We start from the raw sequence: 22,178 nt of genomic DNA, 5'->3' as shown, positions 1-22,178 counted from the left end.
TTCTTCTACATCTTACGGCTAAATTATTTCCCTCTAACTCCAAACGAGGTTGAGTCTAATCTCCTCTGAACGCTGTTTTCAGGTGAGCTCATTCTTCGACTAAAATAACTTCCCGACATTGTTTTAACGAGCGTGCTTGGAAGCCATTGATGATTATTGCCACTCGGAGATGGCCGGCTCATTATTTGCAGCGCGCCGCGATCTCGCCCGGAGGCTGTTGTGCTGCGACAAGACGAGCGGCGCTGCGCGGCGCTGGCGGCGAGCGATTCGGTCGGACGGCTGACCCTAATGTTGTTGTGATAAAGGGAAGACGGATGGAGGGAGAGGAATCTCTTTGTCTGGGGCCCGCGGTCGACGGTTCCGTCCCCGCCGAGGAGCAGAAAGTGGGAGAGCAGAGCGATGAAGTGACATCATCCGCGTCAGCCACATTCCTGCAGAGGGAGGGGGGAGGAGGGGGAGGAGGAGGAGGGGGAGGAGGAGGAGGAGAATGTCCCTAAACTTTTGAGGTTACAGCCCCCCTGACGCACACGCTCGCCCTCCTCCATCAGGCGCGCGCACGTGCTTCCAGGGCGCGTGCATGTCGGCGCTACAGTACACGGCCTCCCTCTTCCTCATCATGTGCTCCCTGTTTCAATTCATGTGCCTCTCCTCCTCCTCCTCCTCCTCCTCCTCCTCCTCCTCCTGCTGTCCCCTCCCCCCGCTGCCTCCCCCGACCCTCACCCCCCCTCCTCCACTCTCTTTTTCTCTCCGCCGACCAGAGGAATGCGAGAACCACATCTGGAAGTTATTAGAGAGCGAGCGAGAGGGCGAGCGAGGGAGAAAGAAAAGGAGTAGATGGAAAGAGAAAAAGTATGGGTGCTTGTGGGGGGGTGGAGGGGGGGGGGGGGGGGGGGGGGTCCAGGAGGGGACAGAGAAACTTGGTAGAGTTTGGTATGAAAAATCAGAGAAAGTCAGAGAGGAAAGTTAATCACAGCGCTGCTTGATGGGAATTAAAGGGGTGGGGGGCTGGGGGGGGCTGGGGGGGGGGGGGGGGGGGGGGGGGGGGACCCAGCCTTTGAACCGGCCCCACGACCAGATTCCGTCTGAGAGAGCGGCTCCACTGTCCCCGCTGAGGGGAGCAGTCAGGCCTGAGTAATGGTCCCTTTCTCTCTGCCGCTGGCCTCCCGACCACTCCCCCCTCGTCCCCCCCCCCTCCCCCCTCCATCCTCGATTTTTTTTCCCCCCTTTCCATCCAGCAGCACATTACAATACCCCCCCCCGCCCCTCCCTCCCCTCCTGCACCACTTCTAAAACAAACAACCCCAAAAAAAAAAGTAATCACTCTCGATCACCCACCTGCCCACGAGACCCCCGCCCCCCCCGGCCCCGCCCCCCTTCATTCCTCTTCCAAACAACTTTTCCACCCCCCCCCCCCCCCCCCCCCCCCCCCCCCCCCCCCCCCCCCCCTCCCTCCCCCGTCACCCCAAATTGCTCCTCGCTGCAGAATGTGGCGGTGCAGTTTGGGAAAACAAGGCCAATAGATTCAGTCAGATGTGATGAAGTGTTCCTCTCTCGCTCGGGGGACTCTGCATAAAGAAACATTTTTAAGGGGAGGTTGTTGTTTTTTTTTTTTTTTTTTTTTCTCTCGCTCTCCTTTTTAAAACTCGGATGCCCCCAGCTTGTCAAACACAATCAGATTACGGGGCTTTTAAAATCCGGGGGAAGTTGAGGATGCTCGGAGGGGAAAACGTGCACGCCATCGATTGAACCTATCTCCCGTCGCGAGTCCGATGATCAATGATCCGGTTATGTTTCCTTGTTTGTTTGTTTTTTTCAGCGTATCGTCTTTCTGCGAATTAAAAGCGTATTAGGGGTCGCCGGCGTCCGGGGGAATGCGCTTAAACAAACACATCGGCTGGCAGACGAGCAATCAACATGTCACACGCTGACAAACACCCGCCGGGACAAAAATGCCAAGAATCTGTTGATTGAACCGAAGCCGGCGGGGGAAGCAGCCGGCCGGCCTGTACATTAAAGCACGATGGACTCCGGTTTGGTGGCTGCTCCACACGGCCGGCCGCCAAATGAGGACGCCGTTCGGTAGACGGGCCTCGCTTGTCGGTGGCGGGACGCCGCGCAGCCACATCTTCACGTTGGAAAACGGACTTCCTCCTCTGCCACACGTGTCTCTTCTGATCTTTCAGAAAACCGTCATAAACAGTCCTAAACCACACGGCTTTGCCCATCAGCCACTGTGGCTCCTGAAGACTCGTACCAACGCAGTTTTCTTGGTTTCTGAACCTCGCTGCAGACACCCATAACTTCACTTCTTTTATAAAGCGTCACTGCTACGCTGTTGTCCAGCTTCCTCTGGCGTCCGGAGTGAGAACCCAACAGAAAAACCAACATTCAGACACTCTTCATGCCTCTGAAAGTCAAGCTTCAGCTCTCCGGCACAGACTGACGCAGTCGGCACAGCCGACTCCCGGCATCCAGAGTAACTGGAACACAGTGTGGCTCCGGGGCGGCGGACAGCCACTTAATCCCAGTCTGAGGCGAAGGGGCCTTTTCGCAGGCGACCTGCGGGCGGCGGGAATCGAAACCTCCCCCCTCCAGCCACAGACCCGTCCGAATGACTGTACCGTCGGCGTTTGCTGGCGTCCCCCCCTTCACCGGGAGACGTGGCTGAGGATGAATTTCAACACTCTCCCCTCCAGAGAGGCCGTGGTATGTACGTGGGGGTGGATCCCATCCTCGCTGGATTTCCCTGGGGGCCGTTCTGCAGCCTAATCTGAATTCGTGTCTGTGTGGGGTTAAGTGGTGCCTCTGGACTCGCTCTGTGTCGTGAGATTGTTTGTCTATGTGGATGTGTGTGTGTGTGTGTGTGTGTGTGTTTATCCTCACCTGGGATTAGCCCTCGCCGCTCTCAGACCGATCGATGGATTCAGATCCATCGATACGGCGCATCCAGTAACATCATGTATTGTGATGGGTCTAATTATAACTCCTCCTCTCTGATGTGCATCAAACCATCCGAGGCTCCCAGGTATCGTAGACACCCTCGTGACATTTTGAGCCTTTTCCTTTTAAAACACACCGAATACGTTCTGGTTCCCACAGTTTGGACTAAACGTTCATAAAAGCAAAACGAGACATTTTAGGCTGTACTCCAAGCTTTGGCAGACACGTTTACTGACATCTTAAACTCCAAACAACTGCTCCACAGAGTCGGTAAAACAATCAAAAGACGACCTGTCGGCGGACAGAACCGCTAAATTGTTGTTCTCTTACTTACTCGAAGGATATGAAAACTCACTCCTAGCTGTCTGATAGGAAATTTTACCACGCAAATGGAAAAAAAGAAGAAAAAAAAAGCCCACATGTGCTAACAGCAGCTCCCCTCACGCCACATGAATCAGCGATCGGGTGGAAAAAGAAACCGGTGGGTTTATTAAATGGAAAAAGCCACAGATTACTGCCGGCAAAAAGAAAAATGCTCGAAATGCTGTAAATCAGCAGTTTCGGCACTCGCGCTGGATTCTTTATGAGGCTTTCCTAATTCTTCATTTTTATTTGAACTATTACAGCCCACTTTGAGTCATTAACATTACCCATAGAGCAGTTGGAGCCGCCACTTCCCTGATCAAACAAACCCTCGAGGAACCCTCCGTTCTCCCACCCTGCGAAACGCGCCCGACTCTTCCAGCCTCTGAATATTTTCTTTGCTGAGCACAACACAGGAATCCGTCTGAGCGGTCTGTGATTCACGGCTCGGGCCGCGCGTGTGATTCACAGCCCCAGCGTACAGTAGAGTAGAGTACGGGCCATGGCGGCGGCGGCGGCGGCGGCGGCGGCTCGTGGCCTGGATCTTGCACAAAAGGACAGAGGTTGACAAATGGTACACCTGCACCGGAGCCTTTGTCCGAGTCAGCACTTCCAGGATGTAAGGGCGATGTGGTGGGGGCGGGGTGGAGGGCAGCAACACTCATTAGGAAGTTAAAGCAGGGAGTTTGTAGTGATTGATTATACAGTAACATTTAACAGCCGCGTTAATGGCGGCGTTTGCTCGCGACTTATTACCGGCCGGGATACTAAATCAATCTCCCCCCGTGGCCGTGCCGGTGAAAACCTAGCGTGGTTAGTCCTGTTTGCGAGCTGTATCATCGACTTTTTAATAACTCGAAACGTTCTGACGCACCGAGGCTTTAATTAGCCGCCCGACTAATAACCGTCCAATCATTAGCGCTGGTGGGCAATTACATGTGTGCAAATTGCAGGCCATGAAATACTGTTTCGCCAGTCTAATGAAGAGATAAGAGGCTGAGAGCGGCGGAGGGAAGACGCCGCCGAGGTGCGCTCACTTCCAGCTCTTCTGGATTATTTAAAAATAAATAAATAAAACAAAATCAGCGAGACCCTGACATGTGCCGCTAACTCCCGATAATCTGTTGTTGGGGAAAGCCTTCCAGATCAAAAACATCTTCGTGTTTGAGAGATCAACACGAGGAGATAATGGATTACACAGCGGCAAGACAATGGGACACATGGCGCCGCATGTGTGGAAGGGTAGCGGTGCGATTGGGGATCACGTCGTGTCGTGTTTTGTGTGTATGTGTGTGTGTGTGTATTCGTCTCATTTCGATGATCCTTCCACCCCCCCGTGCCTGGAGAGCAGAGCGTGCCGGGTGAACCCTCGGCGGCGGCGTTCTGCCGGGGCGCAGCCATACAAAGCCTGGCAGACACGGTGACATCATCCTCTCTCCATACCTTCCCCCTTCCTCCGGCACCCCGCCCCCCCGCCGCCGCCGCCGCCGCCACCTCACTACCTCTGATGGAGGGGGCGACTCCAAGCTGGCCGTGCACGCTCGCCGGTCAGCCACAAGGTAGACAATGGAGGAAGGTGGGGGGGGTGGGGGGGGGGGACAGATGCAGATCTGCCTCAATCAAACAGGTAGCCGGGAGAAATTACAACCATCCTCCTCCGTCAGCCTCCTGTCTCCTAGCAACTCGGCTACAGCTGTGATTACCATAAGCCAATAGGCTACCTGGCACCCCACAGGTATGGGGGGGGGGGGGGGCACTGCTGCACACCTCATTGTGCTGCTGACATGCACAAACAGGAGAGGAGGGTGAAGGCAGGTAAGGGGGGGGGCAGATGAGAGCGGCGGAGGGAATTACATGTGGAGGCAGGAGGATGGGGGAGTGGAGGGGTGGAGGGGAGGGGGGGGGGATGCTGTGGAGGTGCAGCCGGCATGTAGAGCAGCAGCAGCCGGTCAATCACTGCCATTCCCGTCACGTCCTCACCCCCCCCCCCCCCCCACCCCCCCCACCCCCCCCCCCCACCCCCTTCCTCGATAAGCGGGCACCGGAGGGAGAAAAAAAAAAAGGTCATTTCGGCCGATGGTGGCGCGCGCGTGTAAGTTCATGGCATGCACGCGGGGCGTGCGGACACGCGCATGAAAAATACACACCTACACCCCCCCCACCCCCCTCTCCACCTTCTCAAAAACAAAAACCCTCATGACAAAAAAAAAATAAAAGTGTGTGATGATCTATTGCTGCGGTGCAGACGTGCAGCCACGCAGGCGCGCGCCCGTAGCTGCACGCGCACACGCACGCAGGGATGAGGTGATCCATTGCTGCGGCTCATATGGGAATGCAATGAAATCATGGTACGAGGCTGTCTGGATTCTTTTTTTTTTTTTCCCTCACACTCACACACACACACTCTTTCTCTCTCACACACACACACACACCGTGTCTTACCAGTTTGAGAAGTCAGCAGTAAAGTCAGGAGCAGCAGCCTCTGCATGGTTCAGCCGACCCACAAGTCCGTTATTGGCTCAAACCTCCGTGAGAGCAGCATCAAAAAAGACGCGGACTTTCTCTGTAAACACGCGAACAACGATAATCCTCCTCCGCGGCTCGGCCACGCGCTCCGGCTCGCCTCTTACAACATCTCTCTCTAGGATTTAAACCCTCTCCGCTCTTATTCCTCCTCCTCTTCTTCTTCTTCTTCTTCTTCTTCTTGTCGTTCCTCTTCTTCTCTCTCCAGCGACTGTCCGCTTTCTGCTCCACGCGCAGCCCGTCCACCAGTCACATCGCTGCGAACCACTTCCGGTTTGGCCTTCAAAATAAAGCTCGGCAGTCGTTTAAAAGTTTTGAAACTTTTTTTAAACAAACTTTTTTTATCTGTTCCTATTTCTCTTTTGAACTCACTTTCACAACTTAAAGCGTGGAAACCCTTCACGCCGATATTTGATTCCAGAGTCCGTCAGCAGAGAGCGTAGACCACAATGCCTCTGTGCTCACCTCCCACCAACAGTTACATTTAAAAAAAGAAGTTAGATATTATAATTGCAATCTTGACATGTTCACACAAAGACTGCAATATTATGCAATATACGGTAACTTTTTCAAATAATTTTTTTTAATTTTCTATACTAAATGTTAATGATTGATATTTAATTATTGCTTTAAAATTATTTTGTCATTACATTATTAATAATAGAAATAGTAGCAGTAATACTCGCAGCAATAGTAGTATTATTATTACTGGCTGAAATACATAGATACAAAATTACGTCAAATGATATTCGGAGAACTGGATTCTACTTCCGGTACTGTCCTCATTGTAACGTCTCTTGCTTCTTGCTTGACACTCATTGGAGGCGCATTCCTCTCTCTCTCCCTCTCTCCCTCTCTCTCTCTCTCTCTCTCTCTCTCTCTCTCTCTCTCTCTCTCTCTCTCTCTCTCTCCCAGAGGAATATCATCATTGTGACACATTTCTTTGGAAACTCTTTGCACACAACCTTCTGGATCTGCATCCGCATATTTTTTCTAAACCTCATCTAAACTTAAAAATAAATGTATACACACGACCGGTCGGAGGTTTTGGACACACCTTAATGTTTTTTTTTCTTTATTTTCTTGACAGTTTACATAGCTGATTGTCACTCAGGGCATCAAAACTATAAATAAAGACATATGGAAATATGTAGAAAACAAAAAAAAAAAAAATGTACGAAGCGAAAATGAAAATACAGAAAAACATTGTGTCCAAACATTTGTCTGGTTGTGAGTGTATGTTAAACTTTCCAGGTCTGATTGTTGCTGCTGTTGGAAACAGGTGAGAATCATCTGTCATGACTGAGGAGTAGAACCGGAGGAGGTCTTCTGTCACACGCTGCTGTGGAGGTGATGCTCCCGGAGGTCCTGGTCCCTGGAGCGGTCTCTCCTCACACAGCAGGGGGACGGGGGGAGCGGTGATGCTGCAGCGCCCCCTGGCGGCTGTAGCCGTGAAGGACTCCTGGAAAACATCCTTACTATGATTTCTCTTCACAAAGATCAGGACAGCCTGGAAATACACACATTGACTTTTCCTTTTTTTATTATTATTGTGAGGAAAAACCTGCGGTGAAAATATAATTATTATTGTATGTGTTCTAATGAATGGATATATTTATTGTTAAGGCTTTGTGGATCATCACCACGCTCCTGTTTCTGGTTTATAAACCTGTAATACTGAGCAGGATTGAAAATAACATACACAGAATAAACATGTCATTCATGAAAATAAAGGTAATTTGAAGCTTTCACCACAAAATATATGTCAGATTAGTTTATATGGTTTTGTCTTGGCTGTAAAAAAGGACAATGGAATGAAAATGGATTAATTGTCAGAGCTTTAACGTGTACCTTCAGGTGTATTGGTTCTGTACCACCGTCTGTGAAAACAATATGTCTTGCTTTCTTAACAACAGACAACGGAAAAGAAGAAGAAGAAACATCAAAAAAAAATAAAATGAAATAGAACAACAGCAAAGAAAACCAAAGCATAGCTAGCTGGAGACCTCTAATTCCCATCTCACACTCTTTATCTCTCTATTTATTATTATCATTACTAATTTTTTAAACGTCCACTTATTCACAAAATTTAGCCAAGCATGGAGGTCTTTCTTTACACATGAGACTCTGGTATTTACTGCTACATCAGATGGTATGAAATTTATTTTACTTTTGGTGGATTTTGTCCCCTTTGTTCTATGTCTATATATTTGTTTCTTTTGCTGTGAGTGTCTTTGTCGGATATTTCAATGTCAAGACTTCTCTCCTATTAATTTGTGGTATGTGCAAGGCTTAATAAAAAGCTAAAATGAGGGGGGAAATGTCATGAAGTCTGGATTTATTTTTTTTACAGGATCGCCTGAAAGGACGCAACAAAAATCTGTTTCTGCAAACGCAGGATAAGAGAACAAAAAAAAAAGCACCGCAGGTCTGCCGTGTGGCACACAGAGTGACTCATCTCTGCCGGGACTCGAACCCGGAGCCTCTGGATTAGAAGTCCAGCGCGCTATTCCATTGCGCCACAGAGACTGCGCCGGGATACAGCGGGCCTGCTACGGTTTAGATGCCTCCCATCCTCCCGCATTGACGTTTTCTCCGCATCCCCGCAGCATCAGGACCACCGAGCGGACATCTTTGAAGTTCCACCGCTTCTCCACCAGAGGGCGCTGTTGCTGCGCGCTGAGGACAGGATTGCGTCAAACTTCCGGTGGTCTTACCGGAAACGAGGAGTTTGGGTCTAAAAATAAAAGCACACACATTTCACGTAATCGACGCTTCAAGAGGCACGTGAATGCAGGCTTTAATTGTGAAAGAGCATTTACAGGAAGTGCATTTCATTTAAGTAAGATTGATGTTAGTCGGTGAAAAAGAGGCAGGATGGTTCATATACGAGCTTTATGTCTCGTTTTTCATCAAAATATAACATATTTAAGAGGTTCTATTTATTTTTATTAGCGAGGTCAGTTTTAGAATTTAATGGAACGTGATGTCGTGCAGAACTAAAAACGTGTTTCCAAACGACGGGCGGTGCGTCAATAAATCTCGTCCGATCCCGTTCTTTTTTTTTATTTACCACTAATCCTCCGAGGATTAAAAAAAAAGATAGCTCTTTTGAGGATTTGGTGCATTGCTGCTGCAGCAGGTGAAAAACAGTGGGATTACATCAAGATTGCATCAGAATCCAATTACGCACCTCCTCCTGCAGCCTGTGTGACACCCACATTCATTTCATGTCCTCTCACACACACACACACACACACACGCACACACACACGTTTGTACAGCTATATGTTGTGAGGACATTCATTGACATGATGCATTTCCTAGCCCCTTACCCTAACCCTAACCATCAAAAATGAATGCCTAACCCTGACCTATGCCCTAAACCTAACCTAAACCCAATTGTAGCCCTAAACCAAAAATCAAGTCTTAACCCTCAAAAAGGCCAAAACATGTCTGTCAAATAGTGAGGACCGGCAAAAACGTCCTCACTTTCCAAAAATTGTCCTCACTTGCAAGGTTAAAAACCCATTGTCCTCACAAAAGGTCCTCACAACATATAGCTGTACACACACACACACACACACACACACACACACACACACACACACACACACACCCTGTTTCTGCACTTTTCTTTTCAAGGACATCCAGATTGAGGTTTTTATCTCGTGCACAGTCCCGCAAATTACATGCGCATCATGCAGACAGCAGACCGTGTCATCTTATGTGGAAAGAAAATAGCAACAAAAGAAGTGATCTGCAACAGTGAAGTGTCTGAAACCACGAGCAAAAAGGGGGAAAAGAGAGTTGAAATTCCTGAGACGTCTGAAACTGGAAACAAGCTTTAAATGAAATGAAACTTCAGGACTTCAAGTTCAGTTCAAAGAAGTTAAAACACACATACACACACGAAAACTTGTAAACAATGATGGCAACAACTGAACACACATAAAACAGTTTTAAAAAATCAACCGACAGAGGATGAGAATGTCTTGAACAGTGAGAAATTAAAACCACATCACAGTTTTTACCCATTGCTTGAACACTGTAGACACATGCTTACAGTTTTTCACAATTGCTAAAACACTAAACCCCATTAGCTGAACCAAACTCTCAGTGGCCTAAACTCATTTTTCGAATCAGACACTCTTTTGGCAAAAACTTAAACACTGTTCAGGTCCTATGCTCAATTTGCAAAACCATCTGCTCTTTTTTGCAAAACCTTAGACACATTCTCAGTCACTAAACACATTTCACGACATTTTTGCAAAATTGTAATCACTGGCAGCAAAATGTGAACACAACTCCAACACAACTGTCATCTTTTACACACAACAGCTCAAAACTGAACACACATATTTCTAATGATGTGATCAGACCAAGTGTGCACAAAGACAAGATGCTGGAGACTGAATCTCCAGGACCGTGACTATGCAGGAGTGTGCTTTTGTTTTGTTTGTTTTGTATTTATTTTTTTGTTATGACAGTGAATTTAGATATCACTTTGACTTAGATGCTTTTTTTTTTTTATGCATTTCCAATACATAAAATAAAAATTTTCTGTGCACTACACACTCTGAAAACTGCTGGGTTACTGTAAAAATAACCCACATTGAGTGGAATTGCTGACCCAGCACTGGGTCCAAAAGGGACCGAGCCAATGCTGGGTTATTTCTACCCAGACATTTGGGTTGAAGAGTGGACCCTGTGTGCTGGGTCAGGATTTATCAGCGGGTCTGGGAAGGTTACTTTACAGTAAAAATGTAAACCCTTAGAATTCAGAAACACGTGCCCTCTGCCATGCAAGGCTGTCAAACCCTCCACTGGAAGCCAGCTGGGGCTCAGTGCAGTTCATTGACAGGTAGAGGAAAAGATTTGAACTAACAACCTCACAACTACTAGACAACCACTCTACCAACTTTGCCACAGCCACACATGAGTATGTGGAGGGGGATGTCATATGTCTTTTCCTTCTTAGCCATTGCAATAATCTTCTGTGAGAACACAGGACTCCAGTTTTCTGTTGCGTTTGTTGTCAGAAGTCTCCAGATGCCAGAAGGAGAAGGAGCTGCAGGAGTGTTCAAAATGGTGATTTTGTTCAAATCATCAAGTCACTCTGCTGGGTCGACACAATTCATCTAATTTGGGGTAAAAGTGACCCAATCTGCACAAAATCTAGGGCTACCCAGGAAATAGGTTGGGAAAAGAACCCAGCAGGTTTAAAAGTGTGGACTGCTGCTGTGTCCTCAGTTATTTCATGTAGAGTCTAATGAACGATCTGAGGTGAAGATGTTTTTACCTGCTGTGTGTGAGATCTGAACGCATAGTGTGGTTTTGATCACAAGAGAACTGGTTTTGAGGCGATAATTCGATTTTGACAGAAATGTCTGAGGTTTTTGTGAATGTAGTGTGGATTTTTGGATTTGTGTTTAAGGTTTTGAGAAAATGGATGGAGGTTTCAAGAAATGTGTTTTAGCAATTGTGAAAAACTGTAAGCCATTTGGAGAACTTTGCAAGCATGGAGGCAGGGAGAGCGAGAGGCAGAGGAAGAGGAAGACAGAGCGAGAGAGGAGGATGTGGTCGAAGAGGCCGAGCAAGGGCCATTACTTCGAATTACATAAGAGTAACTTTGGTGGACCAGATCATAAAACATGGTCTGACTGTGAGGGAAGCTGGGCAGAGGATCCACCCTAATCTGAGCCGTTTCACAGTTTCATCCATAATCAGGACATTCCGACTGGACAACAGGTATGTCTTCTACTCTCTACTCTACTCAGACTGTATCTAGAGTATTTACAGTACTGTACCGTATCACGTTACCGCGCTGTACTGCAGGGTGGCTAACGCTCTTTTTCAAACAAAGTGGCTGCTTTGTGAAACATACCGTGATAACATGTTGAGATGTTTCAGTACTGTGTATGGTAAATACAGTTCAGTACAGTATATACAGTATTGTAAAAAAGAAGCAAACAACAACTATTTGTGGTTGCATTTTTCTACAGAATGGCTAGAAGACCTCCTGGGGGGGCGCCAGCGCCTGTCCACCCAACAGCAGGACCTGTCCATAGTGAACCCAGTCAGAGCAAACAATGCAATCCGTCTCCACCAGCTACAGCAACAAATACCTGCAGATCGGCACGTATTCAACAACGTAGATCGAACAAGCGTTTCCGCTCTCGGACGCATCTTGGTAAAGCACAACATGACCATGAAGCGACTGTACAGGCTCCCATTTGAGAGGAACAGTGTCAGGGTGAAAGAACTTCCACATGAATAAGTACAGCTGACTGTTACAGTCCTTTACATTTACAGTACAGAATGGGTGCAGTTGTGAAAATTGTGCCAAATTTTTGCTTTTTGTGTTTTAGCAATCGAAAAAAACTGTAAGCCCACACACAACTGTGCTTTTCTGTGTTGACAGTATATTTTTTTGTTTTATTTTTGCTTTAACTGAATTTACTGTGTTGTAAAATTCACTACTGCAATGCAATGATTTTGGATTGAGTTTTTTATTTTTTGGTTGTTGTGAAAGCGTGCCTTCTGTGGAACTGAATAAAAAGAGTGAAAACAAAAGGCTGCAGTGTTTTATATAAAGTAGACTAGTGTGTTGCTGCCGATCTGAAAGTGCTTTCATAAGATGCAAGTGAGTAACATTTTGTCATCAGAGAGACATTTTGACAAAGGATTGTTAGGTTTTGATCGCAGAGTTTCAATTGACATAGATGTGAATGGTTCATTTCCCAGTGTTGTGTCTCATTTGCTTGTGTGTAGAGTTTTGACACAATGAGCCAAGTTTTGCAAAACGTGTTCAAGCAACGGACAAAAACTGTAAAATAACAAAAAGATAAAAGCACTGCAAAGGCCAAAATGCAGTACATTTTTTATTTAAAAAGTAAACTTAAACTAAAACTAACTGAAACTAAACACGTAAACCCACTAAAAGAACTAAAACACCTTTGATGACCGGTGAGTAAGACAACTCAATCTGAATAAAAATGTATCAAACAGCGAGAATAGACGAAATGACGAAAATGCTGAAAATGTTACAACGGTCAAAACTGTGATCCCAAAATTACTAAAAATGATAAAACAGCTAAAATACCTCCAAACATCTAAATAGTCTCAAAAAAATAAAAAGAGATCAAACAGTAAAACCACATAAACAATTTAAAGAAAAGGCTACAAATAGTAGCTATAACAGAACATCAGCAGTTTTTTTACTGCAGATTTGAAATTGAATGACTACAACATGGAAACACGATGAAGATACTTTGGATTAATTTGGTGGAAAGGTAGTGAAAATGGCTCTTTTTGATTACAGAGGTTGCAGAATGTACGGCCTATGTGACCTTTCTGAGCTGTTTGGAAACCAAAGCCAGGTGAACCAACAACGGCCTCAAAAATTAGGAAGTGACTGGCAAAAAATTAAAACAGGCAATTGCTCAAGATAAAACAAACAGCAAAAAAGCAATCCTCTGGCTTTTATCAGAAATGTTTCTAAAGATGATCAACGTTCAAGATTTTGACATTTTGTTTCTGCAATACTCTTAGAGTTTCATAACTTCCTCTTTCAGCAAAAGCTAAATGAGAAATGTACATTTTCCTGGAGTTTCACTTTGCTTTCAGGGCATCTTTATCGTCTGACTGCAAACTTATGAAATAGGATCCAAGTTTTATGGGTTTGAATATACATATAGATACAGGTAGCGCCTCTTCAGCCTCTGGTTTGGAACAAAGGAGACTGAAAACACCGTTTGCATGGTTTCCACTTTATTTATGGAGGGGTTTTTTTTTCGTTATTCTGTCAGAAAAACAGAACAGTTAGAATATTCAGCAAGTCTGAATCTGCTGTCTGAACAGAAAAATAACCTTCAATACAGTAAAAAAAAAACAGATAGTTACAGTGATTTAAACTATAAATTACACAAAGTATGAAATCCCATATTTTATTGTGTTCAACTGTGGTTTATAATGCTATAAGAAGTCATGATGTAGAAAATCTTCACTCAGCGATTCAGTCACAAAATTCTCCATTCGAAGATTTAGATTAGAGAAAAATGGATGAAATCACAAGTTCCTGCGGTTTTCAACATCTTCAAAACATTTTTTTTTTTATTTCTGGCTGGCTCCAATTCTCAGGAGCCAAGAAGAAACAGGATTTTAACATGAGGAAACTTTTCCAGTGAAAATACAAGGAAAACATTTGCCTTGAGAGAAACGCCTAAATGCAGAGTTTGAGAGTTTCGTTGTTGCTGGCACGAATGCTTTTGGACATTCAGAGAAGTCACAGTGATCAACACGAAGAACGTTTCCCTGGAACCAGCACAAAAAAAAAAAAAAAACAAAAAAAAAAACTAAAGCAATCACATTTCAAACAGAAAAAAAGTTACTTCCACATCTCTAAAGACATCATCCGATTCCAGAGTCTTAGATTTAAAGATTTACAAGGACAGCATCAAGACCAGGTCTTCAAGTAGCAGATTCCATCTGCGCTGTCGAGAGCAAACCGTCCAACCCTCAGCGATCGGAGAACTCAGAAACACACAAAGGCTCAACGGCTGGACTGGAAGCGCCGTCAGACTCCAGATACCGTCGCTGCGTCAATAAATACACAAGCAACCCCTCACACAGAGCAAAGACACACTTTTTTTTTTTAATCATTGATTGCATTAAAAATACATTCCATATAAACTGCAGGTGATGAGTTGTACAGTAATCTCTCGGCCGTCGTGCCAACTGTAAACTGGAATGTGTGGAGTGTCCTGATAAAGATATCTCGTTCAGAATAACATCCCGTTGTCTGACCCCGTCCGAGCAACAGCCAGTAGCTGCCGTACTTTTCCTTCCTGCTGGCAGGAAGTGGCACTTTGAGCAGGCCTCAGCAGTTCCCTTTGCCCAGCTGGGGGTCCAACACCAGTAAAATGCGACAGCTGTCCTCCTCCTTCTCCGGAATGTAATGGTTGTGAAAAGCACTCTGGGAACAGGAGAAAGGAGAAGTCAATGAAGTCGTGAAGCTGACCCAGATGAAGGAAGAGCAGAATCATCATCGATCTGGAATGAAGTGGGTGAATGAAGTACTGATGAAACACCAGAGGAGGAAAAAGAAACCTGTCACCTTGTTGTTGTTGTTAGCAAATTCACTGAGGTAATCGACAGGCTCAGGTACTTTAGGGAGGAGTGTCTCCTTGTTCCTGTTTGGGGTGGAGAGTGAAATATGAGAGGGAAACACTGGAGAGACGGTCCCGAACGGGGGAGGATGAACGTACCTCTGGAAACACACGCAGCTCAGGACCACCACGAAGGCCATCAACAGCGGGACGGCGAACGCCACGTACACCAGCGCGTTCGGACCCTCATCCGGAACCGGGCCTAAACACACCGGCGGGTTGGCTGAGACTCATCAGCGTTTCACGCCTTCAGGAGGAATCCAGACAGACGAGCACGTACCGTAGTGCTTCCAGTCGCTCCACGGCGACGCCCATGTACCTTTCACTGCTCTGATAGCGAAGGACTTCTGGCAGTGAGGGAGCAGCTCCAGCTCATAGGACACTCCGTTTCTATGTAGAGACTGAAGAAAGGAGCAACATTTACTAAAACGTGTATTGAAAAGTGGACCAACTGTCCTTTCTGGCGCTCCCGGTCCAGATGTGCTGCTGAAGAGGAGCACTGTTTCTGATCTGAGCACCACACATTCCCAGGGAATTCCCAGGGAATTACCCCCCACCCACCCGCCCACCTCCACCCTCCACCCTCCACCCCTAACGGGAGCTGGCGCACACTCCCACGTCATCTTATCCAGACAACGTCCCACGACTCCGAGCAAAAAAGAAACCCTATTCTCCAGAGGGCCGTTCTCAGTCTCAAGTACAGAGTCAACTGAGGCAAACACGGAACAAAATTCAAACACAGTGATGAATGCCTTTGGGGGTGTTCTCTTGATGCTCATTGACCAGCCGTCTCTCTGGGAAGTATGCCTTACCCTGTTTACAACATCATTACATCCCTGTTCAGGCCACTTGTACTTCGGTGTGATGAGTCCTATGTGGCTAAATGGAAAAGTTAGGAGCTGAAATACCATTACGATGAGTTCTTGCTTGTATGAACTGTGCTAAAGCAGTGTTGCAGCTTGGGAATTTCTCTGACTGTTCAGGCTTTACTGCCTGGCTGCAGACTGTCGGGATGTTTTGGACTCCAACAACAAATCAAGATGCTGTTCTGGCCGGTGTTTGATCCACATTTTCTAAAAATGACTCTTCCTGGTGTGAACTGACGGACATTCGAAATGCGTACTGTTGGTTCTCTTACCTTATGTGTCTCACCACATTCAGTGTACTTTATCTCAATGGCCCATCTACGTGAAGCTGCAGACAGATCCCAGCTGATAGTGAATTTGCTGCCATTTTGCATGACATTCCATTTCCCTTCCATGTCCAGTATCTCTGCACAGAGGAAGACATGCTGGACGTTATGCTCACTGTAAAAGGGGCTTCTCTCTAAAGTGGTCAGCGTACGCACCGTTGTCCTTTAGTGCTCTTTTGAAGGTGTTTCTGACCGGCTGGTTGCCCACAGTTGCGGTGAAGAGGGCGAAGAGGACGTGACACCAGGTGGCCTTCAGCTCGCAGCCGGACTTCACGCCGTTCGTCAGCGTGTAGGACGAGCATTCTTGTAAATGCAACGGAGGGTTGTCATCGCTACACTCATCTGCTAACCTGGGAGGCAGTCCACAAATGCACGTCTCTTACTTATGCTTGGCCATTCAAGGTGATTTGTGCAAAGTTTATTAACAGAAACGGAACAGATGAAAAGTCATACCCATAGTAAAATTTGAAGTCTGAGGAGTGTCCGTCTGCTGACCACTGGCAGTGAGTGTTGCGTCCAGAATACAAGGTGCAAGTGAAGTTCTTCACCAGCTCTGAAGGGAACACCAACAAAATGCCGCATACATTAAAACACAGGGAACAGAAGAACGCGCGCTCCAGAGGTAATGTTAATGTTTGTCTCCTGAAAAAGCAGAAACGCTTCAACGGTTAACCATCTCTCACACATCTCACTGCCTCAGGGTTTCTTCACCTTTATCTGAGAAATGTTGCCATTACAAAGTCACCACTGCATAAGCTAACTCCGATCATGTGTGAGCCAACAAAAACTTTTGCAAGCTAAAACCACGAAGAACAGCTGAAGAAAGATAAACCAGCTTGAAAATGGACTCAAATAGTCAAAATGGCTACAATGGCTAATAGAGCTAGGAATTGCTCAAGAGAGGTAAAGTGACTAAAAAAGGGTAAGAGGAATCTCTGAAAGGATGACTTTAATTGATGGAAAGTGGCGAAAGCGTATGTTTTGGACTGAAGGTTGCAGATCTCTGGTCAACACTTCCTCACTGATGTTACCTGGGTAAGAAAGGTTGAAGACCGCTGGCTCGCTCTCCGAGCCATTGCAGACTGTAGCGATGTTCCAGGGTATGGATCCTCCCTCCATCACCACAAAGGTTTCCATGTAAGGCTCTGTCTGTACCGGAGAAAAAATGCACTGAATGAATCAACTGAAACAACCCAAATTGTATCCAGACGTTTGAACAAGCTGCTGGCTCCAGGGAATCACTGACAACAACAAAAAAACACATCCGTGACACTTGGGTGTATCGTGATACCCACATGAGCTCTAAAACATAACGAAATGTGTTCCAAAGACACTGGCGGACACGTACGTATGTTTCTATGCCGTGTGATTTGCTCTCTGTAGACACTAGATATTTGCAGTTTGTTACTGGGTGCTGCGGAGGATTCCAGGACAGGCGCAGCATGAAATCATCGATCCACTCGTAGGACACGTTTTGGGGCGGGAGGACTCCTCCTGAAGTGAACAGAAACAAGCAGGAAAAGATTTGACCTCCTTTTTTAATTTAGTTGGTGTGAACCAGTGAAACAAAGGAAGCTGCTGAAAAGAGCAGCTGAACTTCTAGGAAATGCCTGAGCTGATGTGTCACAATGCAAATGTGGCAAGGAGGGAAACAAGCTCGTAACCACAAGGTCGTAGTTCAATGTCCACTGCAGGGCATAAACAATACTGTTGTCTGATTAATTCCCTTTACTGTTGTTGTTTCGCTGCACTGACAGAGGGATTCTGTTATTATACTATAGGGATTTACTATTACTATTATCGGGATTCACAGAGGATGGTCTACTCACTCTGTGAGTTTACAAAGGATTATTATTCCTCCAAAAATCCAGACCAAGCCCAGTTCCGCTCTAATGACCATGTAAATGCCCGAAAACTGGTCAGAATTAAGTTTTAATGCAAATATCTACATGTAAATTAGGCGCGACTTTATTCCTGTCGTTCTGCGCATGCTCCGCCCTGATGACGCAACATTCCAAGATGGCGGCCCGCGTCCCGCGGTTCGATTCGTACGGAGACAGCTTACTGAACGGGGGTTTTAGAACAATCGGATATAATGAAACGAGAAGATATACGGGTGGCTGCATAACAATGCGACTTTTTTTTCAAAGCTGAAGCGTCAAAGTTAATCGAGAAACAAAGAAGAGAAAAAAGCTGTTTACTTCCGGGAGACGTCAGTACGTCACGACCGTCCCCTGTCCAATCAGAACGCTTTTCAGGCCCCGGTGTGAGGGAGGATTAAATCCTTTGTTTTTTCCCATGTCAACAATTTCGTCCTTTAGTTACAATTAGAAATGTGTTGGTGAGGGAGAATGATTCCTGAAGATGAATATTGATTATAATATAATGCATTGCTTCAGAAAATCAAACATATATGAACTGTTACTGATTATAAATTAACACTGGACAGTTAAATAGAACTATTTCCTCATCTGATTTACTATTTCAAACATTAACATCTCAAATCAAAGATTAAAATCTCCAAAACTCAGAGATGATTTCCTAATCTACGAAAGTAAAATAATAAAATCTCAAAAAAGAAGAAAGAAATAGAAACTGAAATAAAAATCCATATTAAAATAAAACTACTAATGACAAGGAAAATGAAAGAAAATAAAATTAATAATAGGCTATGAACAAACTAAAGTTACAAAAGATTCAGGTTCTTTCCAGAAAAGAAAAATTAAAAATAAAAATATTTTGTAAACAAATGTTTGAAATCTAACTTCAGAACTGGATGGATAAAGAAAGATCAATACATGGCTGCTGTCCAAACCCCTGTTTGTGGTCTGATGTGGATTCTTGCCTTCTGTGTTTCTGACAGGAACAAGTTAAGAGTTTCTGGCAGTAAAAATCCGTTCCTCACAGCAGTCCTTCCCGAGTATCGTGGTTCCCTTCACTGTGAAACTCCCCCAGAATACCACATAACAGCAGTTTGTACAATCTTTCAGAACCCTAATCTGCTTGCCTCTCATTATTCAGATAAAATTTGCATGTTTTGTTGCATGTCCTGCTTTTCCGGGGAACTTCTGCTTTCTGCATGGTTTTTTTTTTTTTTTTTCCCCTATCGCTCTGCTCTGATGGAACGATTTTTATTGCATGTCACCTATCTTTCCGTAACACTTCAGAATCAGAAGCAACTTGATTGGTCGAGTTTGTGCAAGAGTTGGCCAATTTCTCCATTTTTCATCATGACTGTTTCATTTCATAATCAAACACAGATCATTATATGCTGCATTTTACTCTGTCTGCTGCTCTTCAGTTACAGCCTCTGATGGCTTTTCCCACATAATCTCTCCTCATGAAGGCCTCTGCCAGCCGTCCCGGCCCCTGACCCCTGACCCCGCTCTGATATCCTCTGTTATAATGACCTCCTCCCCGAGCATGGTGGGAATGCTGATTAGACCGTTCCCGTCAAAATCCATGTGACGTTCACTTCCTCTAGACAAACAATTTGGCTTATTTAAAGATTATCGAGCTTATTTAAAGATTATTCTTGTATCTGATCTAATGCAATTCTGTCTATTTTGTTCAGAGAAAGGGGATGTCAAGACAACAAGTCTTATGGATAAATTCATGTGGCTCTTCGGTCCCTCTGTAGCGGCTCCATGAAGCTTTCACAACATGAAATGTGAATAAATATTTAACTTATGGTGACATGCCAGAGTGCTTTCCAAAATGATTAGTCACTCTGGGTACAAAAGGGATTAAAAAAAAAAAAAAGGTTAAAAGTGGGACAAATTGCTGAAAACACAAGAAATGGAGGGAGAAAATGATAGAACAGCTTAAACAACCTGAGTTGTTTCAGAATTTACAGCAAAAAAAAAAAACCTTGAGAAGAGGAGCAAAACTGTTAAAATCAGGTGTAATACAGGTGAAATGCAATAAAATGTTCACTATTCTGAACTGTAGTCAAAACTTTACAAATGCATCATAATAAGATGCAGTTTTTGTTTGTGCATCAAAACTAAATATGAAACTTCACATATTAGCCTCATTTTAAAGGTTAAATGTGTTTTGTGGCTCCAGACCAGCTTGACTTGGTGGAAAGCCAAAAAAAAAAAAAAAAGGCTGTTTTGGTCATAAAGGTTGCAGAATCCCTGCTCTGCAACATTCCTAAAGGGCCCATTTCTGGATTTATTTTCTTTGAGGGATTACACCTCAGGAAGATCAAAGCTGCAGTTTTTAAGGAATATCTAATCATATTATTCTCGTCATTTTAAAATCTTCATCTGAACTGACAGGTGAAAATATTCTTGGACACAGCAGTGAAGCTGGGATTCCAGAGAAGAGTTCGGACCACGGCCCGGACCTCTCCAGATGTGGAGCTGAAAGGTCCACTTCAGCCACAACTGGCTGCGTTCCCTGTGGGAGGCAGGCGGTCATTTCCAAGCCTGCTGGGTGGTTCTTTTCTGTTTGAATCTACAACTGTGTAAGACTGTTAAATTCATTTTTGCATTGAATTTGAACTGTTTTGTGAGAATTATTATCAAATAAGGTCCTCATCTGTGTGTAATGCCATTTACATCCAGTAGGTGGCAAAACTTTAGAAGGAAACTTACAAAAACTAAAATGTTTTGATTTAGTGACTGAAAATTCTTCTTTTTTTTTTGGATTCTGTGAATTTAGCCACATGACATGACACAACTGGCCAAAAGGTGACAGTAAATTCAATGTGCGTCACCCGACCGCCCACATGAGGTGTCAAATAACGGAAAAGTGGACATAAACACTGATTGTTTGTGTTTTACCTTCAGGTCAGGTCAGCGCTTCTACAGGTAGTGTAAAGTTGCTAAATGTGGAGTCAAGGACAGATTCTTATCGAGAAATATGTTTTTTTAAAAAGGTTTTTCTTAGTGTCGCGGATTCAGACATCATGAAAAACTGCAAATTCCCAAATAAGCTGTCATCATATGTGCGACCCCTGGTCTCGGTGGAACCCCTATGAAAATTCTCTGACCCCGCCATTGCTCAATAAATGTTAGATCTTAATAGCAAATCCCATCTCACGATAGGAAGTATCAGTATTTCTATCATATCTCTACTCCGGATTCGAACCAGCATCCGCTGAAGCCCGAGAGTGTTCGGTGAAGCGCGCGCCACTGCCGGGAAACCCCGCTCTGAGAAAACCTTCCTGGATAGTTCAACATCTGGGACGAGACGCCGAGGTTTCCTTACCGGGTTTGCTGTGAGTGGAGAAAATCAAGCAGCTTAAAACGACCAGAGGTAAAACCTTCAGCGGAGGCTTCATCCCCGCGGGTCCCTGGTTCGAACCCCGAGAAGGAGGAAAGTTGTTCCGTCTCTTTCACTCACTCTGTGAAGAAGAACTGAGGCTCAGCTTCTCTTTCGCTTCCAGACTGGTGGGTGGGATGAAGTCTGCCTGTCTGGAAATGGGCGGTCATATGTTTTCCCCTTTTTTTTTTTTCTTTTCTTTAGCTTCCTCCTCTTGATTTGGAAACGCTGACGCACGCGTAAAGACGCGTGAGGAGAGACACGCTCCAGAGACGCTCCTTATTGTTGTTTGTTTCTTTGTTCAGCTTCATTAGAAAGATGGATCCTTTCACCGTCGGAGTTGTTTCACTAAAACTATCCGATGTACACTGAATAAACTGAATAAAAACACAAATATATGGTCTCACCTTCATCTAATTATGATTTCATTTTACGGATGATAAAGATCAGATTATGAATCGGCAGCATGGAACAAATTTGTGGCTATAAACTGTCACACACCATTCCATTGTCTTCCTCCCATTATTAATATTCCCCCTTCCAGTTTGTTCAGTATACAATGAAGTTGTGTTTTTGTCAAAACTCTTGGTCGCATTTGGCTTTAATGAGGTCAGAAAGCAAAAATAAGTATGTGAAATTACAATAAGAGCTGTCACAATTGTTTCATTTTGTCTTTTAAGTTTTATTTAAAGGGGTAGAGCTCAGTTTTAAATATTAAA

General features: G+C 45.1%; 2 protein-coding genes and 1 non-coding gene across 5 annotated transcripts in view; all 3 read right to left on the bottom strand.

The window, feature by feature from the left end:
• kirrel1a (kirre like nephrin family adhesion molecule 1a) overlaps positions 1-6,030 on the bottom strand; it is a 28,880-nt gene extending 22,850 nt beyond the window's left edge. For all 3 annotated transcript variants that reach the window (XM_030085483.1, XM_030085499.1, XM_030085492.1), the window contains exon 1: positions 5,746-6,030. In XM_030085483.1, coding sequence (XP_029941343.1) covers positions 5,746-5,791 — 46 coding nt within the window. In that variant the 5' untranslated portion in view covers positions 5,792-6,030. The remainder of the gene's footprint in view (positions 1-5,745) is intronic.
• Positions 6,031-8,281: 2,251 nt separating this feature from the next.
• On the bottom strand, positions 8,282-8,355 carry trnar-ucu (transfer RNA arginine (anticodon UCU)). The gene has a single exon. It is a non-coding gene; the product is annotated as a tRNA-Arg (tRNA).
• A 6,049-nt stretch (positions 8,356-14,404) lies between these two features.
• LOC115385180 (uncharacterized) lies at positions 14,405-21,581 on the bottom strand. Its single transcript, XM_030087173.1, has 10 exons — positions 21,406-21,581; positions 17,537-17,682; positions 17,220-17,337; positions 16,642-16,741; positions 16,345-16,538; positions 16,135-16,268; positions 15,277-15,397; positions 15,096-15,198; positions 14,945-15,020; positions 14,405-14,803 (listed from the first exon to the last, which is right to left on the bottom strand). The coding sequence occupies exons 1-10, from the start codon at positions 21,476-21,478 to the stop codon at positions 14,708-14,710; spliced, it is 1,161 nt and encodes a 386-aa protein (XP_029943033.1). The 5' UTR covers positions 21,479-21,581; the 3' UTR covers positions 14,405-14,707.
• Between the last annotated feature and the right edge of the window lie 597 nt (positions 21,582-22,178).

This window comes from Salarias fasciatus, chromosome 3 (assembly GCF_902148845.1).
Source record: "Salarias fasciatus chromosome 3, fSalaFa1.1, whole genome shotgun sequence".
Taxonomy (NCBI): domain Eukaryota; kingdom Metazoa; phylum Chordata; class Actinopteri; order Blenniiformes; family Blenniidae; genus Salarias; species Salarias fasciatus.
The sequence above is the reverse complement of the archived record's forward strand: the minus strand, read 5'-3'. Positions and strand labels throughout refer to the sequence as shown.

Bases quoted from the DNA above. Each gene is read 5' to 3' on its own strand.
- LOC115385180 (XM_030087173.1), bottom strand. From the start codon at position 21,478: ATGAAGCCTCCGCTGAAGGTTTTACCTCTGGTCGTTTTAAGCTGCTTG. The intron at 17,683-21,405 runs GTAAGGAAACCT...TGTTCACTTCAG, and splicing joins CTCCACTCACAGCAAACCCG to GAGGAGTCCTCCCGCCCCAA. The intron at 14,804-14,944 runs GTGACAGGTTTC...TCCTGTTCCCAG, and splicing joins TTGCTAACAACAACAACAAG to AGTGCTTTTCACAACCATTA.